The sequence below is a fragment of the Bubalus bubalis genome, chromosome 7 (genome assembly GCF_019923935.1).
Source record: "Bubalus bubalis isolate 160015118507 breed Murrah chromosome 7, NDDB_SH_1, whole genome shotgun sequence".
Lineage (NCBI taxonomy): Eukaryota > Metazoa > Chordata > Mammalia > Artiodactyla > Bovidae > Bubalus > Bubalus bubalis.
The window spans coordinates 19,268,475-19,289,211 of record NC_059163.1 but is presented as its reverse complement, the minus strand read 5'-3'; the positions used below and the strand labels follow the sequence as shown (position 1 = coordinate 19,289,211).

Here is a 20,737-nt window from a genome sequence, read left to right as displayed (position 1 = left end):
GGTTGTGTGGTGCTAATACTGGCTCAAACTGTAAGATTTAATAACCACTGAGTAGAAAAACTAACAGGCTAAATCTTGTCAAACTATAAAGTATTAAATTTTTAATTCTTATAGTAATTTGGAATCATGAGGAAAGCGTTTCAGGAGGGAAGCTTCCTCTTCATATCAGAATGTTCACTAGGTAAAACAGATTATTTAAAATGTTAATACTTGTCACATTTACATACACATACATTTTAAAATGTTAACACTTGTTAAATTTAACGTTCACATACATTTTAAAAATTGTTACTGTGGGGTCTTCACTTAAACCTGGCCCCCCAAACAGTTCATACAACACATTACAGACAATGCGATGTCACACAGGGCAGGGCTGACTTGTACTGGACTTGACTTTATGCCCAGATTCCGTGTTGTAAACAGGATTGTAGAGTATGGGTGCAGGACAGTGGAATGCTTATGTAATGTACAAATCCCACAGGACAGGGTGTAGATTTGAAATTGTTAAGATTTCCTAACAAGCAGATAAGCCTGAGTAGGACCAGGCGTCTTCTCTCTGCAGAGATGTCACTTGGGGATGGACAGTGGTGCAGTCCATCACAGGACCCAACACTCAGCTCTGGACTAGTCTATCATAAACTAGAAGTGTCCTCTAAATAAGCCGATCCATAGGCATCTGTGCTATGTCTCTTATTCCAGTAATACAAACAGATCCCCAAATGACAGAGAATAATGAGAAAAAAACGTCTTACAAGCATTCTTTTTCTCCTTTTCATTCCCTGAAGGATGGGACATCAAGCTTAATTTAAAATTAGGGTTCAGACGCTTCTTATGTAACCAGTAAAGCAAACCCAGCAGCAACTCATGATTTGCACACTTCATCCCAGGTACTATGTGGGCCCCATAAGCACCCCACAGCAACTAATGTATGTTAACACATAAATAAAAGATGACAGCACATTCATAGCTAATATAGAAAAACCATCACTTAGGAAGTCACTGATGGAAGAGCAATGGTCAACGTGTGGGTTCAGCATTTCAGCCAGAGAGTAAAACATGAAGGCTTCATGTGATGTGTCTTCATGGGAAATTCTGTTACAGAAAAGACATACAAAAACCAAACTGTAAGAGTGCTCTTAACCAACCTCCACTAACCAACTCACTGAACAGGGGCTTTGCTGCTGCTGCTAAGTCACTTCAGTCGTGTCCGACTCTATGCGACCCCATAGACGGCAACCCACCAGGCTCCGCCGTCCCTGGGATTCTCCAGGCAAGAACACTGGAGTGGGCTGCCATTTCCTTCTCCAATGCATGAAAGTGAAAAGTGAAAGTGAAGTCGCTCAGTCTTGCCCGACTCTTAGCGACCCCATGGACTGCAGTCTACCAGGCTCCTCCACCCATGGGATTTTCCAGGCAAGAGTACTGGAGTGGGGTGCCATTGCCTTCTCGAACAGGGGCTTTACATCCTCTTTAAAAACCACAAGGAAGCCTAGAACTCTCTTTTATTTGTTGAGTTCTGTATTACCAAGGATTTTTTTTGTTCCCGGACCTGTGTCAGTTCTGTTTTTGTACTGATGAATATAAGCATTAAAAAGAAGTTATAATTACAATGAAAACCAACTAAAATGCTTTGAGACCTGATTAAAGACAACTAGCTTTAAAAAAGTCAAATTAGATGTGGTTAAGACAAATAAGATTGGGAATGGGAAATTAAAAACCCTAGTAGCGTTTTGTACTTACGCTGTTTTGCAAATTTCTTTAAAGAATCTAAAACTGGGACTTACATAAGTAATGGGTGTGATTTACATAGGAACTCCAATAGTGTTAGTTGCTCAGTTGTGTTCAACTCTTTATGACCCCATGGACTGTAGAATGCCAGGCTTCTCGGTGCATATAATTCTCCAGGCAAGAATACTAGAATGGGTACTCTTCCCTTCTCCAGGGGATCTTCCCAACCCAGGGACTGAACCCAGGTCTCTTGTACTGCAGGCACATTCTTTACCATTTGAGCCACCAGGGAAGCCCAGGAATTCCAATACATCCATTAAAATGTTCCTGGCCCTATAAAAGTTTGACAAATGAATATATACTTCTGCTTTATGTTAAAATGAAATCTCTGTGATAGACATCATCCATATTTATTTATATGTATCATTTGAGTCCCACCTAATGGGCTTTTTCACCTAACTGAACAAGTGCTGATCCAAACACACTGCATTACCAGGCTTGTTCTATACTCAAATTCTGGACTGATTCAATTTAAAGTATTTTATAAAATAAACGCACTAGAACTTCCCTATGTGTTACTGCAAAGAGCTGAACATAGTAAAAAAAAAAAAAAAAAAGTTTGGCTTTCCCCTTCAGCTAATCAAAAATCTCCTTTGGGCCCAAAAGAATCAGAAGGTAGGAGACTGTGGATATTCACCAGAACCCTTCATTCTCTCAAGCTCTTCATCTGTTTCGGAGCTGCTCACTGTGGATGCTTGTTCTTGGTTACTACTATTGGTATCTGTTTTAGAGGGTCTGTTCTGTATCCCTCCCAGCCGTGACTTCTTGAACTGCCACCCATCATCTGTGTCTGAGGCTTTCCGTTTGGTCACCGGCAGGGCACTACGAGCTGGACTAGCTTCAGGAAAGTCTGTGTATTCCACCATTAGGGTTAGATTGTCGACCCCACTGAGAGGGTGGGTGGTAGTACAGCTACTTCCAGAAATGCGCCTATTTTTCAAGGAGATAACACATGAATGAAGAAGTTCACAATTCGGAAAAAAGGTCCGTAAAGCTTGACAAAGCAAAATGTTCTCCTGAGGGTCTTTTTGGACATTCTTCTCTCCTAAACAAGGAAACAAACAGTTCAGCATATGGGATCTGTACTACAAAGCTCTTGTATTTATTTGTAAGTAAAGTCAAAATGACTTTAAAGAATTCTACCAGATTACCTAAATTAAGAAAAATGATAATCCCAAATTTGTATGTCACACTATCCTAATAGGAAATTAAAGTTATATTTCTTAATATCAAGATAGCATAGCTACAGTAGTACCATGTTCTTTGTTGGGTGGGATTTAAGAGTATTAATAGAAGTTATTTTTAATCCTCAGGTGGCAAGTTCATCATTTAGTGCAGTCACCTCATCCATAATTCCAATCAGTGAGAATTTTCCTTTGAAGCAAAGAAATTAGTGATAACGTGAACTTTTTACTTACGTGTTGCTTGCATCTGTGCTTGTTTTCTTTTTTTAATTTCTCCTTTTAATCTGTTTACATCATTTAGTAGTTTTTCTACAGCTCTCTCACTATGTTCTACTTTTTCACATATACTCTGCAGAATAAAATAAGGGCACAGCGAAAGTTCCAAATTGTTACTACAGTCTAGGTTCACAAACAATACAAAATCCTTCATGGTATATAACACCGATTATTTCTCTTTAACATTTTATTTTGCAGTTTTCTGAAGGAATAAGTTCCCACTTATACAGTTTTATCATTCAAGTTACTTCCTAGATAATACACAGACAAAAGATATTAAACTTGCTTTGAAACAAATTATTTTGAGATGCATAGTTACTGCAAACGTAACATTAAGAAACTAACAATAAGTATGAAAAAAAAGTAAATTGTTTGACAATTACAAGATAAAACTGATGATTTTAATTCCTGTAAAACTATTTTTAAAATGCAGAATGGTCTTAATGTGTCATCAGTTTTTAAGTACTAACACCCTTTGACTCAGTGATTTCATTTTGGGAATATATCTTAAATAAACAAATTTATATATGATGATGGTTCTCAGTATCAGATCAAAAACAACTAATTTCCAATTATAGTATAGTAAGCAAGAGAGTTCCAGAAAAACATCTATTTCTGCTTTATTGACTAGGCCAAAGCCTTTGACTGTGTGGATCACAATAAACTGTGGAAAATTCTGAAAGAGATGGGAATACCAGACCACCTGACCTGCCTCTTGAGAAATCTGTATGCAGGTCAGGAAGCAACAGTTAGAACTGGACATGGAACCACAGACTGATTCCAAATAGGAAAAGGAGTACGTCAAGGCTGTATATTATCACCCTGCTTATTTAACTTATATGCAGAGTACATGATGAGAAATGCTGGGCTGGAAGAAGCACAAGCTGGAATCAAGATTGCCGGGAGAAATATCAATAACCTCAGATATGCAGATGACACCACCCTTATGGCAGAAAGTGAAGAGGAACGAAAAAGCCTCTTGATGAAGGTGAAAAAGGAGAGAAAAAGTTGGCTTAAAATTCAACATTCAGAAAACGAAGATCATGGCATCTGGTCCCATCACTTCATGGGAAACAGACGTGGAAACAGTGTCAGACTTTATTTTTTGGGGCTCCAAAATCACTGCAGATGGTGACTGCAGCCGTGAAATTAAAAGACGCTTACTCCTTGGAAGAAAAGTTATGACCAACTTAGACCGCATATTGAAAAGCAGAGACATTACTTTGCCAACAAAGGTCCGTCTAGTCAAGGCTATGGTTTTTCCCGTGGTCATGTACGGATGTGAGAGTTGGACTGTGAAGAAAGCTGAGCACTGAAGAATTGATGCTTTTGAACCGTGGTGTTGGAGAAGACGCTTAAGAGTCCCTTGGACTGCAAGGAGATCTAACCAGTCCATTGTGAAGGAGATCAGCCCTGGGATTTCTTTGGAAGGAATGATGCTAAAGCTGAAACTCTAGTACTCTGGCCACCTCATGCAAAGAGTTGACTCATTGGAAAAGACTCTGATACTGGGAGGGATTGGGGGCAGGAAGAGAAGGGGACGACAGAAGATGAGATAGCTGGATGGCATCACTGACTCGATGGACGTGAGTCTGAGTGACCTCTGGGAGATGGTGATGGACAGGGAGGCCTGGCGTGCTGCGATTCATGGGGTCGCAAAGAGTTGGACACGACTGAGTGACTGAACTGAACTGAAGCCTATTTTAGTGCATACTTTAGGACACTTCTACCCAGCCTATTTCTCATGAACTTACACACCCTGCCCTAAAAGTTCACTAGTAACCTTTCACCAACCTGACCCAAGCAGAAATACTACAACAGCCAACTGGCAAGTCCTAATCTCTCAAACAAAAGAGATCTAAATGCAGAAGCTATAGGTTAGCTGCTTTCTGGTTAGCCAGTGGGTGAGTAAACAAGATCCGTAGAGACTATGAAGGAAACCAGCGTGCAGACACAGGAAGTCCAGATGGCATTCAAGCTCCTGGTTCTAGTTGCTTCCTAGGCTCAGTGACCTGTCGTCTCTTCCTCTCACAGACCTCTCCATTCCCTAAATTAGCCCAAGTTGGTACTTTTAATGTAAGAGTTCTAATATACCACTCTAAGAAATATACTATTAAAAGGAACTAAAATATGAGAAATTAATGATACACCAAATAAAAATCATGAAACAAATTTCTACGTCCCCATCCCTGTGCACAGTATGCAAGCATGTGTGTGTTAGGGGAGAACAAGAATGTGACCAAGTGCAAACAGTGCAGTTACAGTGCTAAGACTCTTGACGCTTCTCTAAAGTTCCTATAATGTAGTTCATATTAAAAAAAAAGTACAATAATACTAGCGTGTAACATGTATTAACCCCATTTCTCTTGGTGCGCTATACTGATGAGTATGGTGGCCACAGAGCGTGCTACTCAGATCCCCATCTGCAGGAAGCAGAGCTGACCGATGGCTCCTGCTGCTATCCTTTTAGTTCTGCTGCTGTGCGCGCTTAGGTCATGCTCCCCCTGGGCCTCTTAGCCAATGACGAGCACAGTGAAGATATGAGTCTATTCCTATAGGACACCTTTGCTCAGACTGCATCATCTGGCTGAAGTTTTTCTGGCCATGTAGTCCACAGCTCTTCCTACCCTCTCATCCTCCTTCCCGTGTCTCCTCTCTCAGGTGTCAGACTTAACATGGCAAGTCTCCCTGCCACTCTTGGGCTCTCCCCTTTATTCTTCAAAGGTCTAACAAACCACCTGCATGTCTCAATGCCCATGTTGATGTCTACTTCTCAAGGGACCTCAGTGGACACAGTGAGACAACTCAGTACTGTGGCAGACTGTTTTGTTCTCAAATATTTGCTTCCCTTTTTATCCTGTAAAAGGGTCATATATCCCTGCCTACTACCATGGCATCCTCTGGCCAGTAAAATGTGAGTGGAGGTAGGTGATATGCCAGCTCTGAGCAGAAGTTCTAAGAGCTGCTGTGAATTTCCACCAGTTTTACTGCTCTTTTCCCTTTGTCATGAGATGAACATGTCCCACATAAGGGCTGGACCCCAGAATGAAGATGACATTTAGAATAGAAGCAGAGATGCAGCCAAGACACAGTATTTCTGTCGATCACTGAGTTGGAGGTCTTCATTAATGAAGCTAAACTAATAAAAAGACTTACGTCTAGGCAACCATGAAGCTGTCCCTGAGTATATATTCAGTGATCAATGTGATATGAACTCTGTAAGAGATTTTTAACATTTTTTAATTGGAGGATAATTAATTGCTTTACAATGTTGTGTTGGTTTCTGCCATACAACAACGTGAATCAGCTGTAAGTACATGCATGTCCCTTCCCTCTTCAATCTCCCTCCCACCTCTCCACCCCCATCCTGCCCCTCTAGGTTCTCCCAGAGCACTGGGTTGAGCTCCCTGTTGGACAGCAACTTCCCACTAGCCATCTGTTTTACATATGGTAATGTGTGTGTTTGAGTGCTACTTTGTCAATTCGTCCCACCCCTCTCCTTCCCCCACTGTGTCCACAAGTCTGTTCTATAAGAGATCTTTAAATGTTTAACTTACCTTTAATTCATCTTGTAAAGAAGTATACATTTCATTTATCTTCTGCACCTCCTTTAAAGATCCATCTTCTTTAAAAAATTCAGAGCTATAAAACAATTACCATTTCTTCCAGGCAAATGTACATAACTGATTTTAATAATACAATAAAAAAACTTCTTTGTAGTTGAGGAACATTTAGAAGATTGTTTTTATTGGCTTTGCAGGGACCACAATTTTGTTAACTTATTGTATACAACAAAACCAACCAGAAAACCTAGTTCATCTATCTTCACCTCAGCAAAATTTTTGGCCTTCTAAATACTATTTCCAGGACTCAAAGGAGAGGTTAAGTGAAAGTAGATAAAGACTGAAGGAGAGGGGTAGAGGACGGATCTGTCTTGGCAATGCCATCAGTCAGTTATCTTACGAAGTTCAAGGCATCATGGATTGAAAAAAGCAACATTATATATATATAAAAGAAAAACAATTCTAAGGCATGTTTTATAAAACTCCCAACTGAGATAAATATAAAACTTTGTGTCTTAAAATCAATGAAACACGGTATTCAATTTCAATAAGGCACTGTTAAGCACTGTGGGAACACAAAGATAAATAAAATCGAGTTCATTAGTCTCATAAAATTCACATTTAGTAAGTACCCTACAGATCTGACCAGTGTTGTGATTTCTGACATTCATTATTCCCTTACTGCTCACAAAACTTACAACTCCACAGTGTGAGTCTTGACTAAAGCCTCACTTTTTTTTTCTTCATTTAATATACAATCTAATTTTTTTGCCTTTATAATCTGAACTGCTGCCTTAGAAAATTATTATTTTGAGGCTAGCTCCTTATTCTAAGAGTAAATATGTCATAATATATAGGCTGTACACTACCACCCCCTTTCGTATTTGACAAATGACAGATGCTGGAAGGAAATAGAGAGAAGTCGTTTACTTAAGTAAACTTGAGTAATGTGGCCATTGGTCAGTTTTCCTTTTATTTTTATTCCTTGTGTAATAAAAAACTAACTTCAAAAAATGAATAGGAGTTAAGTTTAGTGGGAAAAAAGTTGAAGAATCTCACCTGTGTGTTTTTACTGCTCGACTGAAACCAGCAGACGTACAGGAACCAGATGTAGTTTTATAACCCAGCTGTTCAGACATGCCCAGATTGGCCACCACTAAAGGTATCCTATGAAAAAGTCTGAAGAAATAAACATTTTAAAAATAAAGTGAAAAGCTAGCATCTAGTTATTAGTATAGACTACCTTTTCCTATAAGATTAAAAAACAAACAAAAACCCCATTCCTTACTATTTACGCAAGAAAAAATTATTGATTTGAGGCAAATAGCTTTTAAAAATTGTGAGATATGCATAGTGTAAGATTATTGTGTGAAAAAATACTTTAATGGCTATTTTAACTGATCACCACATGTGAAAGTAAGGTATTACCACTGCGATACATCCTATCTTTCATGAACGAGAGAATTACTCTTCATTGGTACTCTCTGAACTTCATTTTCACACTCTATGAAAATGCTGTCTATATTTCCTGTGGAGAGTCCTATTAACTCATTTTGGTGGATCAACAAGAAACACTTTGTTTCCTGGCAGAGGTTAAGAGAAAAACTGCTCAGGTACACAGGCTTCAGTTCTACATTATATTCCTTAGCAACTGATACCTAAGGCATGCATATTTTTTCCACCTTATGGCAAATAACAGCAAATTCTCAGTGTCAGGAATGCAAGCATCATTCCACTGTTGTTTAGTTGCTAAGTCGTGTCCAACTCTTATGACCCCAGGGACTGTAGCCCACCAGGCTCCTCTGTCCATGGGATTCTCCAGACAAGAATACTGGTGTGGGTTGCCATACTGGACTTCTAATTTCCTTATCTGAACTTCATTTTCCCATCTATAAAGAACCAATGTTAAAACAGACCAAAAAGAATTACTGTGACAATCTAATGCCAATCTACGAAAACAGTAAGCCATAAAAAGTACAGTGAAAATACTAGGCACATTTTTTTCTTATCTGAAAATAGCCAGTAACTGGTCAACATTTACCCTTTCTGAGGTTTATATAAGGCATGCTCCAGTCGATGAGTAGAGCAGCTTTCTGTTATTATACTTGGTGTTAGTAACAGAAAAACAAGTTCCCGGCTTGACAGATGCTGCTGTAAGTTTCTGTGAAGCAGTCTCTCTCTAAATGTCATGATCTGGTCTGAATGACGTCGCAATTTGTACCAACCAACCACATCCTGAAAGAAATAATATATCAGGTGTATACCTTCATAGTTACAATTATTATCTGTTTTACTGTCATAATTAAGTAATGAAACTGACAATCTTAAAAATGGCTTAATATTCAGCAAGATTTGGGGCCTAAATAATCAAAACATACACTTAAGAAATGCTTTAACCTTATATATAGTGTGCAAACTGACTTGCAGTTAAATTACTTCCCATTCAGTTAACAGTGCTATAATTTTATTCAATATGGATTAAAGGAAAAATTCTTAACTTCCTCTAGTTCTCTTATGGCATTTTCTATCTTAAATCTTAATCTTTAGTCAAAATTTAAATGAAGAAAATGTCAATGAAAACTAATTAACTTTCTGTCTGGATCCTTCGTTTGCTAAGGAAGTAAACTGAAGCCAATGGCTTTTAACTGAAATTTATACAATAGGCATGTTATCAGACTTTGTTGCAAGATTAGGATCATATGAAAGGGTTTTGTAAATTATAACATGCTAAACAAATGTGTTGTTAGTATCACTAAACCTTTTTCTTCAAACTGGAGAAAATCACATTTACTGGAAACTTAGTACTAAGAGAAAAACAACCACTTTGGAAATCTCTGACAGTTTCAACAACTAATTTTAATGTTTGCATGTTTAAATTGAAGAAATTAAAATTACTTTTTTTTTAAAACTAAAACATTTTTACAAGTACATTTTTTAAAATTTATTTTTAATTGAAGGATAATTGCTTTACAATATTGTGCTGTTTTCTGCCATACATCAACATCAATCAGCCACAGTTACACATATATCCCCTCTCTCTTGAACCTCCCTCCCACCTCCCACCCCATCCCACCCCTCTAGGTTGTTACAGAGCCCGGGTATGAGTTTGCTGAGTCATACAGCAAATTCCCATTGGCTATCTATTTTTAATAGGTAGTGTATGTTTCCATGTGACTGTCTCCATTCATTCTACCCTCTCTTTCCTCCCCTCACCTCCATGTCCATAAGTCTGTTCTCTATGTCTGCGTCTCCACTGCAGCCCTGCAAATAGGTTCATCCGTACCATCTTTCTAGATTCCATATATATGCATTAATATATGATATTTGTTTTTCTCTTTCTGACTTAGTTCATTCTGTATCATAGGCTCTAGGTTCATCCACCTCATTAGAACTGACTCAAATGCATTCCTTTTTATGGCTGAACACTACTACATTGTATATATGTACCACAGCTGCTTTATCCATTCATCTGTTGATGGACATCTAGGGTTCCTCCATGTCCTACCTAGTTACAAGTTCATTTTTAAATACCCAAATAAAATTGGAGGAAAAGCTCAAGCACTTTCAACAAGGGATGGTTTTTGAAAGAAACTTCTTTTACTAAATCTACTTTTATTCTCGACTAAGAGATCAAGAAGTTTTAAGGGGAAATAAGTACCAAGAAAAAATGCTGTCTTCGGACAAAAATGTTTTTTGATCATTCAACTTTTAACTGAACACCAAGGAGGCTGGGGAGGATCCAGATTAGGTGTTGTGTGGGAAACCATCCCTGCAGTAGGAGAAACTAACTGTAGCCATGGAAAAGGACGGCAGTGGAGTAAGTCCCTAGTGATAAGTGTTGTGGGAAGGGGCAAGGTGGGGATGGAGAAAAGGGAGACACTATGTAAGCCAGAACAGCCAGGAGAAAGAGAAAACAAGATGAAGATTCTTAGTGACTAGCTTTGCTTTCAGAGAAAACCCTCTGAATTTCTGGAAAGAACAAGTCTTTCCTTACCTGCTTTATAGAAGACTTTGTGAAGACAAATGCTGCATGAAAGTTCTGTCAAAATATTACACATTTTCAGGAGCTTAAAATAATACATATAATACAAAAAGAGAAAGGGTAAATCAGGGAATACCTTCTTGACATTTGATAATATTTTCTTCAGTGCCTGCTCATTTACTTCACCAGAAGAATTATAAAAGCTGTAAAAGACAAAATTAAAGGCATTTGAAATAAACTAAAAATATAATAATTTTATTGGCGCTTTTAATTTTAGTTACTCCTAGCCCAATAACCCAACATTCATAGACTTACTTACCTGTTAGATGAAGTTCTAAAATATATAGGAGAAAAAGTTCTCAAATGAACAGACTTAAAAGTGGTAGAAATATGTGGTCCATAAGCAATTAAAAAGGAAAAGGAATGGAGAAACTTCAAGGGATAAGTATGGGTACCACATTTTTTTTAACCTAAAACAAAACAAACTATCCATTAAATAGTTATTTGTAAGTTCACATAGATAGTTCACAATTTACATACTAAAACTTTTTTTTAACAATAATGACACATACAAAAGAATGTGTAATGAAGCAAAACAAAAAGAAAACAATTTATTCATTGCTAATTCCAAAAGCTATACTTAAATTAAGAGAAGTGCTTTAGGAAGTTGGTTGATTTTTGGCGGGGTCGGGGAGGGGATAGGTATTAGTTTAGTGATCTCTGTTCTGTAGCTGGAATGTTAAATATAGATAGGAAATGCAGGGAGAAGTGAAAAGTATTTCTACAAGATTCTAAAGCATTGACTTCCAGCTTTCTTTCCCCTCCAGGGCTGGAAAATATTTTCCTCCTTTTTAACTTCCATTCCAAGATCAACAATATTCTTTTTGATGATGAGATATCTGTTATGCCAAATTCCTGACAAATACTATTCACTGTAATAGGCTTTTACTGGTAACTCTAATCTGCACACTGAAAAAATTCAGCTACATAAAAGTGAAAAAATATATCCTAATAAGCAATATTCTTTTTCTTTTTAACTTACAAAATAGACAAAGTGTTCTACCTCTAAAGGGGAACAGTTCAACTCACTGAACAGACTCTTCCATCTCACTTATTCATTCCAACATGAAAAATCTAAATGCAAGAGTTTATTACTGTGTTTTCTCTAGGCTGATCCACTTCTGAGCTTCTCAAACTGGGGAACAAGGCAACATACCAGAGTGTAAAAGAAACAGCAGGACAACAGAGTACATCTTCTGTGCAAGCACTAATTTATGTGAAGCTTTTTGGAAACGGGGCATTTTTTTAATAGAAATACATTGTGCAGTAGAATTCAAGTTAAACTGCTTAATTTTTTTTTTAAGTGACTTTCAGTTTCAGGCTTCAATGGGCTGTTTTCCAGATTTCTGAGGTAAGAGAATCAGTATATTTCAGTAGAAAACATTAAGAAACAATGTATCAGAGCAGTGTTGAGAAACTTTTGCTGTAAAAGGGCCAGAAAAGTAAATATCTTAGGCTTTGTGAACAGTCTCTGTTACATATTTGTCCATCATTTTAACTCTTAAAAAATATGTTATTTATGGAGGGCCACATAAAAACAGGTCATGGGGCCACAGTTTGCCACCCTGCGTATTAGAATACAAAACTGAGTACTAAGGCTTATCCAGCTCGGATTCCATTAAGTATGGTATTGAAAGACTGGTTTTAACACGTGCACCTATATCATTTAAAACGAGAGAGAAACAGTACAGCATACTGTAGGATTAGGACTTAAGAAATCTGGATTCTTCTAGTTTTGCCCTACTGCTAACCTGTTATTCCGTCCCTGCCCCACAATTCTGTAAACCTAAAAGGCTGAGGCATGGCTGCCTTATCACTGGACCAGACGGCGTCCTCAGCTCTAAGACTCTATTATAAAGAGCTGGTCTAATTATGCAAAGTGGTTGCCAGGAGATACTGAATCACTTATTTTTTTTTTCATTCTACCTCCTTAATCCATTCCTGCCCCAGAGTTCCTCAAGAAAGTACTCTTTATGAATCTCCACCAAGAATCCCTCATTCAAAAGGTATTTTCTCATACCCATTGTATATTAGGCAGCACAGAGGAGCTGTGCCCCTTTCTAGTACAGCAGTTTAAGACCACACTAAGCCTCCAGGGGTGTTTCTCACCTTAACACTCTGCTCCGCTGCAACTCTCCCACAACCTCAGAAGTGGTACATACAGTGTGACTCTAAGACATTCACGTACCGTTTACATAAACCATAAAGCTATTTCACCAAAACCACACCATATTGTTTTATGGTTATAGTTGCTTACTTTATGGAAGTTCATTGATTTGTGTACTTTTCTATGTATTATAAACCTCAATGAAAAGTTTTTAACAATATCGCAGCCTATCAGGGCTAAGAGTACTACTACTATCTGTAGGTTAAGAGTGTAGGTTTCTACCCTTGAAAAACAACAGGAAGCAGGTTAGATAAAGAACCTAACCAATTAATAGACAAAAGGTATCATTAAAAAAACAGAAGTGAGGCAACAAATGATAAACCGGAATAAAAAGATAGGAAAAAAGGGCTGCTGCTGATGCATGAGAGCGTGTCACTGAGTTTACAGTATGTGATGAGGTGATGGGTGGGAGAAGGAAAAGCAATCCTCAAGGTAAACTGGTGCCTGGGAGAGGCAGTGAGGACCAGCTGAAGGAAGCAGATAAACACAGAGAAAGAGCTATTAGACAGGGCCGAAATGAAGAGGTGAAGTTTCAGGTATTTTAAAAGTCTTTATTTTCATCTGTATCACCATGTATAATTTGTAACTAAGATACTTTGTTAGTTATAAAGATTCACTTGCAGATAATAATTTTCACAATGGATTTCTGACTTGCTATTACTACTCACCTAAAAAGCTGATAGCATGAAATGTATTTCTGAATGTCTGGGGAAAAAAAAAAAGAATGTTTAGTTATGGTGACATTAATGATCACTTGAATAACATATATCAAGCATTCCATGCCAGGATTTACGTTACTATTATCTTATTTAATCCTGACAACAAACCCACGTGATAGATGTAATTATTCCTTCCATTTTAAAGATGAGACATCAGGCAGAGAGATTAAGTAGTTTACCCAAGCCACTGGTGGAGCCAGAATTTCAACCCAGAGCCTCACTCGTGACTAAAATGCTATGTTCTTTCTAACTGGGTTTAACAATGGCTACACAAAAGACAAAGTCACAGTCGCTATATTCACTGAGTTCTGAAACAGTTATGCTCCAATTTTACCCAACTGATAAAAGTAGCTGTTAAAGGAATTATCTGTTTCTCCAACTGATTGTTTCATTAAAGGATTTGTCAGTGTTAATTGTAGACTAGAGAAAAAATGTTCAACATCTCTTAAGAGGTGAATTTTATTCTCCTGTCTGTAGAAATACTACATCTAAAAACATCTAAATTCTGGTAGTTGCAGATGCTGTGCAAACATTAAATTCTATCATATGAGACATCATTACAGATCACATAGGCAGCAATTCATGTAAGAAGTATCAAGATGAATATGGTGTTTCCTCTATCATTCCAAACTTTCAGATCCCTCAAGATTCAGTAGGGAACAGTGAAAAGAGCGAAAAGACTCACATATGATCCCAGAGAAAGTCATCAAGACAATACAAGCTCTTCTAGGCACCCCATCTTTCTGTGTTTGTCGGACAGCATTTACAGGATCACTGTAACACTCATCACCCATCTCTCAGACAGTTCCTGTGACGTGTCTTCTCCTCGGGGAGATCCTAACCAAACTACCTGAAATTTCCTTAGTCACTTAAATCAAAGACATCAGTTTGATTATGGAGAATTTGTGAGTCTTCATCTATATGAGAAAACCCAACACCAAACTTCTGTAGAAGAATCTTTCAAGTAAATATCTGCAGGTTGTACTTTTTTCACTTATCAAACTGGCAAAGACTGAAAGATCTGATAATACCTAATGGTGATAAGGCCCAACCTTTGGGCTTCCCTGGTGGCTCAGACAGTACAGAATCTGCCTGTAGTGCAGGGGACCTCGGTTCGATCCCTGGGTTGGGAAGATCCCCTCGAGAATGGAATGGCAACCCACTCCAGTATTCTTGCCTGGGAAATCCCATGGACAGAGGAGTCTGGTGGGCTACAGTCCAGGAGGTCGCAAAGAGGGCTGAGTGACTAACACTCCAGTTATTTAATCATTAAGTTTTTTTAGTTCTCATCTTCCAAATTTTCTGCACCATTTTACATTTTACTCCAACCCGTTTTACCTTTTTTCTCTTGGTCTTGCTTATTCGTTCCTTCTTTTGCTGGACCATCTTCCTGCCACTTACATATACGCAGGAACTATGTTTCATCCTTGTCTCCCAACAGTAATCTTAATCTGCTTCCTACGTCTCACACTGTTTCTTGCTTTAGGGTATAGCCATAACTTTAAGAAATGAGTGCGATATATTGTTCTAAAATTTGCCTTTAAAAATTCTTATCTATTCCTTAACAACTTAAAAGTAACTTATGCTGATCCCTTTCAGCATTAACTATCAAAATAGGAAGACACAGAAATAAGTGACTCACCAATTGTATAAATAACTTCAACATCATCCATCTGGGAATCAGTTATGCTGTTCTTGGCTTCACCTTTCACTTCCCCAAGGAGAAAACCTTCCTAGGAGGATAAGCATAAGCAGTATATGGAAAACACCAATAGGATTACCATTCAGTCACTTAATAAACCGGTATTTCCCAAGACTTTTACAACATGTGCAAGTGTGTGCTACCAACTGGGGCATACTCAAAAGACCAGGTGCACTCTGGTTTACATGGGACACATGACCAGTTTTAAAAACATGGGTAGAAGAGACTGTAAATACCACTGTGACTTTAGCACTCTTGGAAGCACAAAAGGCTTAAAGCCAGAAATGAGAGCACAATGTTTGAGGAAGGAGGAGCAGCACAGTTAGCATTAAAAAGAAGACTCCCATTTGTAAGTGAAAGTCGCTCAGCTGTGTCTGACCAGCTGCATCTGACACTTTGTGATCCCATGGACTGAGCCCACCAGGCTCCTCTGTCTGAATTCTTCAGGACAGGATACTGAAGTGGGTAGCTGTTTCCTTCTCCAGATCTTCCCAACCTAGGGATCGAACCCAGATCTCCCACATTGCAGGTGGATTCTTTACTGGCTGATCCACCAGAGAAGCTCCATTTGTAAGGAATGCTTACAAAGAGTCTGCCTGCCAATCCCAGAGACATGGGTTCGATCCCTGGGTTGGGAAGATTCCCTGGAGAAGGAAAATGGCAACCGGCTCCAGTATGCTTGCCTGGGAAATCCCATGGACAGAGGAGCCAGGCAGGCTGCAGTCCATGGGGTCGCAAGAGTTGGATACAACTTAGCGACTAACCCACCACCCATCTGTAAGGAAATCATCATAGGTAGAAGGAACAGTGTCAATAATCGACCATCCCAAATGACTAGGGGCATCAATGGCACGGGCTTCTGAGAGTCAGTGGTGGCTTCTATGCTATGAAATGACACAGGATAGGCTTTTTAGATTAAGAACTGTGCTCATAATTAATGATTTGTAAATCAATATTAGAGTCTGCTTTATAAAAGAGGAGCCTGGTTCTTTTTAAGATGTAGGCATTTTGCCAAAACAGCAGTGACTTCTGTGAATTTCAGAGAATTCAATTATTTCTCGATACATTTAGAGACAAAATGTGCTTGATAATGAATTTTTAATCTTTATAGTTAAGACTACTTTTAAAAATTCATTAAAAGAAGAATGCAAAGCAATGTTTCCACAATGTGAGTCTTCATTAGAGTCAAAGGGGAACAATCCAGAACTCTACCCTCTAGTGTTCTAGGCAAAGCCCTGGAAAAGAGACAGCAGAAGACAATACAACTACCCAGAAAACCACCTTTTAAAGGCTTTAGGAAAAAAATCTGAGAAGCAAAGCCCTAACAGTATGGTACTTTGCAAGTGCTAATCCTTTAAGCTACACAGGATTAGACCCATTCTGTTTATATTTACACTAACGTATTTGAAGATAATTTCCACAACCACACGTATTTTAAATCATCATATATTTGCTCTATGCTAGGTGTTAAGCTACAATGTAATTTAAATTTGCATACACGAAAGCTATCAATTCCAACCTTGTTAGTTAGTTCAGTCGCTCAGTCGTGTCTGACTCTTTGCAACCCCATGAATCACAGCACCCCAGGCCTCCCTATCCATCACCAACTCCTAGAGTTCACTCAAGCTCACATCCATCAAGTCGGTGATGCCATCCAGCCATCTCATCCTCTGTCGTCCCCTTCCCTCCTGCCCCCAATCCCTCCCAGCATCAGGGTCTTTCCCAATGAGTCAACTCTTCGCATGAGGTGGCCAAAGTACTGGAGTTTCAGCTTCAGCATCAGTCCTTCCAACGAACACCCAGGACTGATCTCCTTTAGGATGGACTGGTTGGATCTCCTTGCAGTCCAAGGGACTCTCAAGAGTCTTCTCCAACACCACAGTTCAAAAGCATCAATTCTTTGGCGCTCAGCTTTCTTCACAGTCCAACTCTCACATCCATACATGACCACTGGAAAAACCATAGCCTTGACTAGACGGACCTTTGTTGGCAAAGTAATATCTCTGCTTTTCAATATGCGATCTAGGTTGGTCCTAACTTTCCTTCCAAGGAGTAAGCGTCTTTTAATTTCATGGCAATCACCATGTGCAGTGATTTTGGAGCCCAAAAAAATAGTCTGAAACTGTTTCCACTGTTTCCCCATCTATCTGCCATGAAGTGATTATTAGGATTGCGCCAAAAACCTATTTTGGAAAAGACAAGCCTTTATTACAAAATGAAAGGCACAAAATTTAGCAGAAATCACAACGCTCGCAACAGCATGATATTCTCTAAACCCTATTAGCAAGTTACTAAACACTTCCCTGGTGGCTCAGACGGCCAAGAATCTGCCTGCAACGCAGGAGGCCTATGTTCGATTCCTGGGTCAGGAAGATCCCCTAAAGAAGGGAATGGCAACACACTGCAGTATTCTTGCCTGGAGAATACCAAGGACAGAGGAGCCTGGCAGGCTATACAGCCCATAGGGTCGTAAAGAGTCGGACACCACGAACGACTCTTTGTGAACGACTAACACAAAGCACTCAGTCTCTATGACACTACTTCTCGGGCTCAAAGTTTTACAGTGGTTTTTAGTTTCATAAATATAAAAGTTTTAAAAATAGGCTCTACTAAAAAAAAAACAAACTACTTCACTACTTAATTTTATCTAGAGGTTTTGAACCTAGGCAAAGTGTGAAATCAGCATTTAAATATTTAATATTGGAGGTTATACTTAAATGTTTATAAGCGAAAGCTGAGGCTATAGCTTAATAAATTTGACACCAATGCAAACAAGTTAGATACCCGATATACATCTTCTCCGCGTACTAAGACTGACGCCAAAATAGCCACCGGTGGATCATCCATCTTTCCTTTACAAGCCATCCATTTGAGCAAACGTACCCAGCTGCGGCTCCGCAAGGGAAACACCGAGTTGTCTGCGAAAACTACGGTCGGCAGCGAGGACCGAGTTAACCCGTAACGTTCCGAGCCGCGGGGGGAACGCTGTGTGAACTTTCTATTCCTTCACGACCGAGTTCGACCAGAAAAGGGGGACTGCCGAGAGACACGCGGGCGTGCAAGGCACGGAAACGCACTGGTTGCGAGAGGGGAGCTGACCCTGGTGAAGGCATCTGGCATCTCTAGGACCTCCCAGGAGCGAGAGAAGGCAGCTCCGACGGCAGAGAGCCTGGGCGTCGGCGGCGGGGAGCCCACGGGCGGGACCCGAGCAGCGGCGGCCCGGAGGTCGCCCAAGCGCGGGGGGTTCGGGGGGGGGGGTGCCCTTCCGAGGCGACGCCGGATCCCGCCTCCGCCCTCGGCTCACCGTGTCCGAGTCGGTGTTGAGGTGCTGGAAGGCGAGCGCGCCGAGCACAAATCCTGAGAGCACCGCCGACGTGCTTTCGCCCTCCATGCTTCCGTCGCCGTCGCGCGGCCCCAGGGGGCGGGGAGTGGGCGGGGCCGAGTGAGGAGGCGGAGTCGCTCGAGGAGGCGGGCCTGCGCCTGCGCATTGGCCACGGCGCGCTCCGCGGTGCCGCGGGCCGGCGGGCGACGCTCCGGCGCCCTCTGGTGGGGAGGCCGCGGCGAAGAGGTTGTAACTAGTGCTCAGGTCCGTCTTTCCGGGTGTTGGGCAACCACTCTGCTCAGAGCCAGGAATAGCGCCTCAGTAGCTTGCTAACTGCTACTCAGGGGCCCTGGCATACAGCGAAAGTATGGAAGATGAAAACAACTGACAGAATAGAAGCATTGCCTAGTGGCATAATATCACAATGGAAATGCCACGTTTGGAGTTTTCACAGAGTCAGATGCTGCGCTTTACCATTTGAAACTTCTAGAATACTAACGACAATGTCAGAGAATGTCTCTTCTAGAACTCTCTAGCGATGTTCTATCTCGTGGAGTGAGGGAGAGGGATGGATTTCTTTGAATGTTTGCTTTTAGAAAATTGAGGACTCAATTCAAAGAATATACAGACTGTTTAACCTTGTTCTGACAAGTTCAGTTCAGTTCAGTTCAGTTCATTCGCTCAGTCCTGCCGACTCTGCCACCTCATGAATCGCAGCACGCCAGGCCTCCCTGTCCATCACCATCTGCCAGAGTTCACTCAAACTCACGTCCATTGAGTCGGTGATGCCATCCAGCCATCTCATCTAATGTCGTCCCCTTTTCCTCCTGCCCCCAATCCCTCCCAGCATGAGAGTCTTTTCCAATGAGTCAACTCTTTGCATGAGGTGGCCAAAGTACTGCAGTTTCAGCTTTAGCATCATTCCTTCCAAAGAACACCCAGGGCTGATCTCCTTTAGAATGGACTGGTTGGATCTCCTTGCAGTCCAAGGGACTCTCAGGAGTCTTCTCCAACACCACAGTTCAAAAGCATCAATTCTTTGGCGCTCAGCTTTCTTCACAGTTCAACTCTCACATCCATACGTGACCACTGGAAAAACCATAGCCTTGATTAGACGGACCTTTGTTGGCAAAGTAATGTCTCTGCTTTTCAATATGCTATCTAGGTTGGTCGTAACTTTCCTTCCAAGGAATAAGCGTCTTTTAATTTCATAGCTGCAATCACCACCTGCAGTGATTTTGGAGCTCAGAAAAATAAAGTCAGCCACGCTTTCCCCATCTATTTGCCATGAAGTGATGGGACTGGATGCTATTCTCTTAGTTTTCTGAATGTTGAACTTTAAGCCAAATTTTTCAGTCTCCTCCTTCACTTTCTTTTTTTTTTTTAATTTTATTTTTTAACTTTACAATATCATCAAGAGGCTTTTTAGTTCCTCTTCACTTTCTGCCATAAGGATGGTGTCATCTGCATATCTGAGGTTATTGATATTTCTCCCGGCAATCTTGATTCCAGCTTGTGCTTCTTCCACCGCAGCGTTGATCATGATGTACTCTGCATATAAGTTAAATAAGCAGGGTGACAATATACAGCCTTGACGGACTCCTTTTCCTATTTGGAACCAGTCTGTTGTTCCATGTCCAGTTCTAACTGTTGCTTCCTGACCTGCATACAGGTTTCTCAAGAGGCAGGTCAGGTGGTCTGGTATTCCCATCTCTTTCAGAATTTTCCACAGTTTATTGTGATCCACACAGTCAAAGGTTTTGGCATAGTCAATAAAGCAGAAATAGATGTTTTTCTGGAACTCTCTTGCTTCTTTGATGATCCAGCAGATGTTGGCAATTTGATCTCTGGTTCCTCTGCCTTTTCTAAAACCAGCTTGAACATCTGGAAATTCATGGTTCACGTATTGCTGAAGCCTGGCTTGGAGAATTTTGAGCATTACTTTACTAGCATGTGAGATGAGTGCAATTGTGC

General features: G+C 40.1%; 1 protein-coding gene across 6 annotated transcripts; it reads right to left on the bottom strand.

Annotated features, from left to right (window-relative positions):
• Positions 1-73: 73 nt before the first annotated feature.
• On the bottom strand, positions 74-18,902 carry ABRAXAS1 (abraxas 1, BRCA1 A complex subunit). Of its 6 annotated transcripts, none has more exons than XM_006072421.3 (11): positions 18,746-18,902; positions 15,382-15,472; positions 13,689-13,725; positions 10,930-10,996; positions 10,806-10,850; positions 8,853-9,046; positions 7,871-7,990; positions 6,806-6,890; positions 3,207-3,321; positions 2,426-2,833; positions 74-1,092 (listed from the first exon to the last, which is right to left on the bottom strand). In XM_006072421.3, the coding sequence occupies exons 1-11, from the start codon at positions 18,830-18,832 to the stop codon at positions 1,031-1,033; spliced, it is 1,311 nt and encodes a 436-aa protein (XP_006072483.3). In that variant the 5' UTR covers positions 18,833-18,902; the 3' UTR covers positions 74-1,030. The 6 variants fall into 6 exon arrangements, with proteins under 6 accessions (XP_006072483.3, XP_006072486.3, XP_044801639.1 ...); XM_006072424.3 differs by lacking the exon at positions 18,746-18,902 and adding an exon at positions 18,325-18,688; XM_044945704.1 differs by lacking the exon at positions 18,746-18,902 and adding an exon at positions 18,226-18,244.
• Positions 18,903-20,737: the final 1,835 nt, after the last annotated feature.

What these genes read in the sequence shown, in the direction of transcription:
- ABRAXAS1 (XM_006072421.3), bottom strand. Translation starts at nt 18,832, where the DNA reads ATGGAGGGCGAAAGCACGTCGGCGGTGCTCTCAGGATTTGTGCTCGGC. An exon ending in TCATGCTATCAGCTTTTTAG is followed by an intron (nt 10,997 to 13,688) that starts GTGAGTAGTAAT and finishes TGTCTTTTACAG; the next exon opens with CTTTTATAATTCTTCTGGTG. An exon ending in CTTTACAAGATGAATTAAAG is followed by an intron (nt 3,322 to 6,805) that starts GTAAGTTAAACA and finishes TTTATTCTGCAG; the next exon opens with AGTATATGTGAAAAAGTAGA.